The 9,447-nt window shown below is 34.6% G+C and overlaps 1 protein-coding gene across 2 annotated transcripts; it reads left to right on the top strand.

The window, feature by feature from the left end:
* Positions 1-1,899: 1,899 nt before the first annotated feature.
* Positions 1,900-9,099, top strand: LOC100246439 (cysteine and histidine-rich domain-containing protein RAR1). Of its 2 annotated transcripts, none has more exons than XM_019226255.2 (6): positions 1,900-2,177; positions 4,189-5,376; positions 5,489-5,571; positions 7,686-7,837; positions 8,483-8,706; positions 8,822-9,099. In XM_019226255.2, exons 2-6 carry the CDS (start codon positions 5,329-5,331, stop codon positions 8,915-8,917), a joined length of 603 nt encoding a protein of 200 aa, XP_019081800.1. In that variant the 5' UTR covers positions 1,900-2,177; positions 4,189-5,328; the 3' UTR covers positions 8,918-9,099. The 2 variants fall into 2 exon arrangements, with proteins under 2 accessions (XP_019081800.1, XP_059589619.1); XM_059733636.1 differs by having other exon boundaries at positions 1,930-2,177; positions 4,265-5,376.
* Positions 9,100-9,447: the final 348 nt, after the last annotated feature.

Below are 9,447 nucleotides of genomic sequence, written 5' to 3'. Positions count from 1 at the left end.
TGATTTTCTTTATATATCCTCCAAAACGACGTCATTTTGATGCCAGAAACATCAGAATGTCGTTGTTTTGATGCTGTTAAAAAAAAATTAAATTTAATCGAATCAGCCGATTCGGATGGGATCGACTGGTTCGTTTGGTTCACCGGTTGGAATATCGATTCAAGTGGTTTGACCTCGGTTCAATGCAATTCTGGTCCAATTGACCAGACCGAACTGGAACCGTGATTGGCCGGCTGTCGGGCCAGCTAGTCCGGTCCGGTTTTTAAAATCATGGTTTTTATCAACTAGGAAAACAGAGTTGTCAAGTAACATGATAAAACAATAATAGTTTCTTATAAAGATGATTTTTTTTTTTTTTTAAAGACAAAATCATCTCTCAAAAAAATGAATTCTAAAAATTCTTTAAAAAAAATTATGTAAAATCATCTCTTCAAGAGACAATTCAAGTGATTTGGAATCTCACGCACATTCTTAAGAAAAATATGTGTGTGTATATATATATAAACTATTTACAAAAGTACTATATTTTTTTGAAGGCCAACTGAGACCTTATTAGGCCCTATTTGGGTGTAAAGATTCATTTAGAGAACATTAGGATTGGATTGGAGTCGTTTTCCCACCTTGATGACCAAAATTCTAACCCCCACTTACATTCTTAAGAAAGATTATGAAGAATGAACGTATTTTTTTTTTTTTTTAAGAATATACATATTTTTCTTAGGAATATACGTATTTTTCTTAAGGATGTAGATGAGTTTAGAAATCGACTATTGAGGTGGAGGAAGACCTCAAACCCATTTATGAGGTTCCACACATGAATATTTAGACCCTTGCAAGATTGAATCGAGTATCGGTTAGCCTTTAAAAAAATAAACATATTTTTCTTAATAATGTATATGGGCTTAGGAATCAACCATGAAGGTAAGGGACTGCCTCAAATCCATTGAACAATTAGATCCTAATGAGGTTGAATAGGGTTTAATTAGCCTTTATATATATATATATATATATATATATATATATATAATGTATATATATATATATATATAATGTACATATTTTTCTTAAAGTACATGAATTTAGAAATCAACCATGAAGGTAAGGGAAAACTTTATATTCATTCTTGTGGTTCTACAAGTGAATACTTTTACCTTAATAAGGTCGACTGGGATCTCAATTGTCTTCAAACAAATGTATGTATTTTTTTTTAAGAATGCATGTATTTGTCTTAAGGATATACTAAGCATAGAAATTGACCATAAAGGTGGGGGAAGACCTTATCCCATTCCCGAGGTTCCACAAATGAATAGTTAGTCCTCAATAAACCCGAATGGTCTTGGTTGATCTTTAAAAAAATGTTCGTATTTTTCAAATGTATGCATTTTTATAAAGGATGCATGTATTTTTATATGATAGCCAACAATGAAAGAGAGAAAAAAAAGGATTGTAGGTGACAATTGGAGAAGGTGTGAGAGATTTAGTGCAAGAGAAACAAAAAACAAATATGGTAGTTGTACTTGTCTATGTTTGATTCTTAAAAAGAGAAAATGTAAAAAAAAAAAAAAAAATAGAGGAAAAACAGACAAAAAGAAAAAATAAAAAAAATAAACAATAGATTCTGAGTTATTTTTAAAAAATATTTAAATCTTTTATATGAACATTAAATAATTTAAAATATATAAATTTTTTAATAATTTTAATTATATTTGAATTTTTTTTCATATTTTTTAATACTAAAATTAAATATAAAAAAATAATTTTTCTCTACTTTTTTCTTTTTACTTCTCGAAAATCAAAGGATAATTTTGAAATAATTTTTAAAGCATTAGGACAATTTTGAAATAAATTCAAAAGCATTAGAGGGTGAATGAATGAGTAATTGTTTTTGGACATTAAAATAATAATGTTAGTGTTAGAAGAGGGACACGTTTACTTCTAGAAAAACCTAGACAAGAGGCATCTACTATACCTATATCGGAAGAATCCCCAGCCAAACTCAAATTCCTACTTGGGAAGTTGAAACCCAGTTGAATCAAGTTTCCACGCTACCGACGGAGGAGAAGGCGACCGAGGGAATGGAGGAGCAGGCGGCTAAGGTTAGATGCCAGCGAATGGGTTGCGATGTCATGTTCTCTCCAGATGACAATCCTGATGATTCCTGTCAATATCACGATTCTGTGAGTTCTTTCAGATCCAACTCTCTTTGTTTGTGTCATGGGAAAATCATTGTGAGAATTCATTCTTTCTTTTCTTTGCGGAAGTTACTAATTGGATGGATTTTACTCAAACCTAATGTGATGTCGCTGAATGGAGCCGAACTGATTCTGTTTTCTAAGTTGGCGTTTTGGTCTTGACTCCACTAGTGATCAGTTCGTGCTTGCGTGCAATTAAATCTTGATTGGTGCTGGGAGATTGGACTGTTGAACTAATAGATGACTGTGATTCTGAGTTGTGGTTTTTGACTCATGATTGGGGGAAGTGCCTTGGTGGTTTTGAGAAAAAAAATTGGGATTAATGATTCAACAAGTTAAACATAATGATAAAAGGGTTAAGTATAGAACAATGAATAAAAAGGAAAAAACTGTATAATATCTTGCTCATGACATCGTTCACATTGGAGTTTTTCATTAGCTAATTTGATATGGTTTGAAACTATTCCTGGTTATCTTGAAATGTCGAAGTACGAATTTTTGTTCCTCTTATACTTACTAATGCAACGAAACATGAATTTTGAAAAACTTTGTAAACCCTTATTTTATGGTTATGCCGCATTTCATGAATATGTGATTATTAAGCTAGAGAATGATTAAGCTGATGAACAACTGAGGGTAGGCATTTTGATATGAATTTGTATAAAGGCCAGTGAGGTATGACCACTGGTGAAGCCAGAAGGGGGAGAAAATTGTTTCAGGGGGGCAATGTGATATCAAGATGTAAATTTGGCTTAGTCGTTAAGCCTTTTTTTCCCTTTTAAATCTGATAATTTAGTGGGAATTTGTTTTTTCAGGGGGCATTTGGCCCAAAAAATACCCTAGACAGCACCACTCGGTGATTAAGATACTATATACTATAGCATATAATAGGTAAAATTGATTACCCTTATTTAGTCTATATTTAGAGAAAGCAATCAAAATCACCAAGTGGTGCTGTCTAGGGTATTTTTTGGGCATATGCTGGCTCTGCCTGTGGGTATGACAAAGATCTGAGTAAACTGTGGGCATATGTAGTGATTCCTAAGATAGGTGTGTTGAACTCTAAAAGCCAAAATGAATTCTAAGTTAAGCTAATGAATACATGATTAAACTTGTGAATGGGTGTGAACTTGTATAATGCTACATGAACCACACTCGAACTGTGAGGTATAATGAGCTGTTTGATCTCAAACACCCCATTACCGCACTACATTGCCCATTTGCATCTGTGCATAACATAGATCCTGTGTTGATATGGAGACACAGTTTAGCAAGTCTTACCCCCCCAACATGTTATCACTCTAGAATATGAAACTTCCTTCAGAAAATGCTTGCAATGAAGTATCCACTACCAAATATTTTCTTAAAATGCTACTAAAAGAAGTTGAAGATCTTTTAGACCAATCTACCCCTCTAAACTAAGCTAGTTTGCTTCAATCTACACTTCTTGACCATGCATAAAAGGAAATTCTTTGTAATTGTGTGTGTATGTGTCGGCATGCACACATGCTAGGGTTTCAGTTCTGTTAGGGATTATGGAGGGGAAGGTGGAATTATAGTTCATGGGTTGAATAAGGTTTAGAGAGGCTATTGTTTTATATGATTTCATCTGGAATTAAGAGAAAAAACTTACTGCAAATTGTACATGGCAAGGGAAATTCAGTGTGTTCATTTGGAAATCAAAACAATCAACTTCAATTCCCTTCTCTCATACTAATTTCATTTGGAAATTGAAAGCCTCATCAAAGGTCAAGGCCTTTGCTTGGCTAGTGGTCAACAAGAAGGTTAACACCGATGATGTACTTAAAGTGAGAGGATCTTTCAAGGCCCTTAGTCCACATTATTGCACCCTATGTATGGGTAATGAAGAATTGATAGATCACCTTTTTTTTACACTATCCAATGACTATGGAGTTATGGCACAAGCTTTTTGAATAAACAAGTTGTTTTGGGTTCCTCCTAAAAGTGTATGTGACATGTTGACCATTTCTTGTAGGGGGTTGGGGAGCACAAATTGGGGCAAAGTCCTATGGCGAATTGCTTATCTAACTTTGATTTGGATGGTATGACAGGAAAGAAATGTGTGGATTTTTTAGGCCAAGCGGAGGACCACCAAAACGTTATGGGACCTTGTCTATTTCTATTCATCATTTTGGACATCGACCATTAATGCTTGCAAGAGCATTCCTCTTAGCCTTATTCAACTTGATTGGATTTCGATATGTAGTTCAAAAGTGTCAAAATAGTAATGCCAAGATGTTTTGATGGCTTTTGGTGCTTTTTTCTTTTCCTTTGTTTTGATTAGGTTTATATTTAGAGAAGGATTTCTCATCCTTCTCGGTTTAACATTGCTATTAAAATCATTGCTGTTTCTGATAAAAAAAAAATCAGTGTGTCCATTGCTAGGGTAGGGTAGAGCTTTAGGTTTGCTGGTTCCTAATTTGTGTGTACTTTTTTGTCAGTTTCTATGATCCTTCTGAAGGACCCATCATCCGTCTTGTGCTTTCAAATCCATGTCTGTAAATTATTGTTTTTCATTAAAAGGGTAGTATTTAATTCATACTTGCTTATGGTGAAGCAAGGTTAACAGAAGCCTAACTCAACCTGTACCAAGAAGAAAAAAACTTTCTGATAGATGAGACTTAAGTTTGAAAACCACACAAGCAGGTAAGTTCTATGAACAAGGCTTATAGAAACAAAGATTACAAGGCCTAGTTTTTAACTCTGACTAGAACAAAGAAAAAACTTTATAACCTAAACTGACTCAAACAAGCATAAGATTTTCCCAAACCTATAACCAAGCACGTACTAAGTTGACACTAAACACCCCTAATATTACAATCACCATACTACTCCTAACTAGAGATTTCAGGTTTCTCCATGTTCAAGGAGATGAGAACTGAGCAGGTTCAACAATATGCCTTGTATTCCTCAATTATGTGGCACCTTGTGCGGAAGCATCAATCATTAGTGGCATGTGAGCATTCAGAATTTCTTGATTGCCATCCCCATCATTCATGCTGTTTGTCATGTGGGAAGCCAAATTCTTGCAGTGATAAGACATTCTTTTTTGTGATAAACTTTTTACTAGAAGCATATCATCATGTATTAATTACTAATTCATTTCTAATCTTGCATGCTTGGGCTTGCTTTGACCGGGCTCGGACATGGATCTCATCAGGGAGTAAGTCAAACTTTATGTTTTTGCATTTAATATTAGTTTGTATACTCTTTTTCAGCTTTCCTATGTATAATTGATTTGATATTTCTCATTAGTTTGAATGCTGTATTTCCAGCCTTTTTTTCATGATGGGATGAAAGAGTGGAGTTGTTGCAAGAAAAGGAGTCATGATTTCAGCTTATTTCTAGCAATTCCAGGGTATGTTATGTTCATATTTTATTTTGAAACTACAATTATTCCTTTTAAGCCTGTTAAAAATCTCAGTAATAATATATATGTCTCAGCAGCCTATGTTTGTATAATCAGCTGCTCAATCTGTGAAGCCTATCAAGAATTTAGATGAGTCTGCTCATATTTTTCTGGGTGATGATTAAAAAGTGTTATATGATTTTGGTAAATAATGTCAATTTTAGCCTATGAAATGTTGATTTTTGTAAAATTAGATTTACTTCATGTGTTTTGGTGATCATAGCGGCTTAGACACGACAATTTTGTTCATATGCCATGTAAAAAATAGACTGTATGAAAGGTGTCAATGCCCCCTTGTCATTGAAATAAGTAGTTATAAGAGATGATGTGAGACCACATACACTCCCAAAATGTTAAGCTAACCCAGGTACAGGTTGCCCCACATATAACACCCAATCAACATTACTGATCAGCTGATGTGGGACATTGGACTTCCGCCCATCCTATGTCAAACACCCCCACTCGATTGCCAACGCCCACATCAGTGAGTACAGGGTGGGCTAGGCCAAACCTCATTTTGATGCCAAATGATGTGGGATTATGTACACTTCCAAAAGCCTAAGCTAATGGGGGGGTAGAGGTAACCCCACATATAAGGTCCAACCAATGTTAGTAATCAGCCAATGTGGGATATTGGACTTCCATCTGTCCTACTTCAAGAGAACTCCCTCTTTGAAGTCCACAAAATCTAGCTAAACTTTGCATCGATCAGACTTTGGTGTATTGTGCAAGAATGAGTTTAAACATTTCAAATGTCTATTTTCCACTTCATATGTGGTTTTATGATTTCTCTGTAGTACACTAATAAGGATTAGGATCAGTTAATTATGAAATTAGGGTATTTATGATGTGTTCTGTTACATGACCACTTAAGTTAGCTTGGGGCATCACTTTCAATTCAATGTGAAATGGATGCAATTAAAAGATACTTGTCTGACAAGGGTACATTGTGACACTTACCTAACTAAAATTCTTTGAGCGCTTCAACATTTAAGCTATAAAAGAAATAGTGGAAGAGCATGCAACCCTTCGCCCTTTTTTCAGGCATGACAATACTTCATCCATATCCCTCTCTAAGGTTTTGGGATTTGATGAACATACATGAATATAAGTGAGCACCTAACATATCAACAGTTCCTCAGTTTGTGGCTGTATGGTTTCCACTAATTTTCGACTTCTCTGCCCTTGCAGTACAAAAATTGTTTTTAGGTTCTATTGAAAATAAGCAACTACATAAAATGGTTAACGGTACTTGGTTCTGGTTGCCCAACATTTTTTCCATTGTTTTCTTCTGGTCAAAACAAAAACTTTTGAGTCTGCTGCATGGTATCTAGTGATTTGAAGGATGATTTACCTTTTATTTTCTCTGGATCTGGGCACTCTAAAATATTTAAAAACACATTTCTGTGGCATTTGATCAAACTGAGGCTTGATTTTTAATTACTTGAAATGACTTAATCTGAATTTTGCTAAATTTATTGACTTAGAACTTATTATGGATTTCTTTTTTTAACCATTAAAGACTCTTTGGTAAGATTAACTTAATTTTTTAAAACTATTAAATTGAATTATTTACCCTTATTAATATTAAGTAATGCATTTATGAGAGATAAACATGGCAAGTAAGGGTTGATCAGAAGAATAGAGTTTTAGGCAACAAAAGTACAATACTACTTTAGATTAAAAAGAAGGTGATATCTTTTGAGTTATAGTATTATTAAGTTATTTTATGAAAAATGTTTGGCATGCTTAGTGATTTAAATCAAGTTGTTAATTCAGTTGATCTAATGCTCTCTTAACCTAAGTAGCCATCTTCCTCTCCTCTATTATAGTCTCCCTGCATGTTAGGCTGAAATTAGGAGATGAGAAGTGCAGTTTTTACATCCCAACTGCAAAAGATTTTCCAAATCAGTTCAAATGGCTAATATCATGTACTGATAATTGAACTTTTTTTTTTCTTTTGCATGATTAAACGCTTTTGGGCCGTGGAAATCTCTTAAAAATCATATTTGTTTTAAGTTTCTGTCATGTTAGTTGCTCAAGGTTTTCTTTTATTAATGAAGATGTAAGACAGGTAAGCACACAACTGAGAAACCAGTACTAGCAAAGCCAGCTCCTCCAAAGAATCAAGTTCCTGCTCCAGCTCCTGCACCTGATGCATCGTCAAAACAAACTTGCTCTAGGTGTCAGCAGGGATTTTTTTGCTCAGAACATGGTACTGTAGTTGTGTGCCTGCTCTTTATTCTCTTTATGGTTCACATGGGGGTTTCTTAGGTGTCCCATTGAAATCGAATCAGTTCATTTGGTTCTCTGTAACATTTGAAGTAACCTACTGAGCCATTAAACCTTTACAAGAGAAAATTATTTTAACTTTATGAAATAAAATTTGAGTTGTTCCAATTAAATTGAAGTTGTTGACATGAGTTATTTGAAAAGATGAAGATGTATTTGTTGCTTGAAATTCAAAAAATGAAAATAAAAATCCTTTTCATTAAAATAGCTATAATTTATTAAGAATATTAATTCATTCCAGGTGCTAAAGAAATATAGTAAAAACAATCGATTTTCACAATCTCAGTGCTTCAACCTGCCTTATGGTTGCAGGGAAAAGGGAGGATGGAAGAAGAAAACATTTCTAATCTGTGTCTTAAATTCTGGTTTGTGGAGAATGTGGTGCTCAATTCAGCTAATTCTAGTGATCATAGTGTCATAGTATGCCCAGTGTTTATCTATATCTTTTTCCATCCCAAAAGAAGTATCTCTTCCATTTCTTTTACAACCCCTTAGTACTGATTTTTCCCCTATTGAATATGTAGGAATTAATTGTGTTTTATGTGTTAAACCATGCTTTCCTTTTTAGGTTCACAAGCCAGAGAAAAGAGGTTGCAAACAGATTTGCCAGCCGAAAACAACACAGGTGTTCAGGAGGGCTTGGCTGCTCCTGCAAAGAAGATTGTTGATATAAACCAGCCACAAACCTGTGGAAACAAGGGATGTGGTATGACTTTCAAAGAAAAGGATAATCATGATACTGCTTGCAGTTATCATCCTGGGCCTGCAGTTTTCCATGACCGGCTAAGAGGGGTGGGATATGTGTTTTATGACATTGCATCTTAAATTCAGTTGCATTTATTGTTACTTTCTATTTTGATTGGTTCCTGACTTCTGAATACAATGCTATGATGTGTAACTTTTGTAGTGGAAATGCTGCGACATTCATGTGAAGGAGTTCGATGAATTCATGAGTATACCACCTTGCACCAAGGGATGGCACAATGCTAACCCAGCGTCATAAGCAGCAGACATGGGCTTTCATACAAGGTGTTTCTTTTCTTACCCAGTTTTCCCAAATTATAATTTATGGATTAATGGTACTGACTATGTTCTCATTGAGATAGAATCTTCTATGGTTATAAACTTGATTCATGAGGGTGAGAACTAAACTATAAAGGCTGTCTTTTCTTCTTGTGTGTTAAATATGCGCCAATAGACTACTTATTATAACTGTATGATATATCATTTATTTAATGGAAGCGACTCTTTTTCTCTTTAGGGTTAAGCTTGGATTAGAAAACATAAACCCAACCATGGAGCACCTAGTTGTAGGCAGCTGTGTCATGTAACAGTTTAAACCGAGTGAAGTGCATAGCCTGACCCATTCAAGTCTACACCTGGGTTCAGAATGTGGCTGAATATACAGTAGTTTGGTTGTTGGGGTGGGGAGAGGGGGTGCTTAGAGTTTTTTTTTTTTTTTTTGATAAATTAAAAGAGATAAGATTGTATTGAAAAGAGACGCCAAAACAGTGGCTCAAAATATGCAAAATA

Source organism: Vitis vinifera, chromosome 16 (genome assembly GCF_030704535.1).
Source record: "Vitis vinifera cultivar Pinot Noir 40024 chromosome 16, ASM3070453v1".
NCBI lineage: Eukaryota > Viridiplantae > Streptophyta > Magnoliopsida > Vitales > Vitaceae > Vitis > Vitis vinifera.
The sequence above is the reverse complement of the archived record's forward strand: the minus strand, read 5'-3'. Positions and strand labels throughout refer to the sequence as shown.

What these genes read in the sequence shown, in the direction of transcription:
- LOC100246439 (XM_019226255.2), top strand. Translation starts at nt 5,329, where the DNA reads ATGCTTGGGCTTGCTTTGACCGGGCTCGGACATGGATCTCATCAGGGA. An exon ending in TTATTTCTAGCAATTCCAGG is followed by an intron (nt 5,572 to 7,685) that starts GTATGTTATGTT and finishes TTATTAATGAAG; the next exon opens with ATGTAAGACAGGTAAGCACA. An exon ending in TCCATGACCGGCTAAGAGGG is followed by an intron (nt 8,707 to 8,821) that starts GTGGGATATGTG and finishes TAACTTTTGTAG; the next exon opens with TGGAAATGCTGCGACATTCA.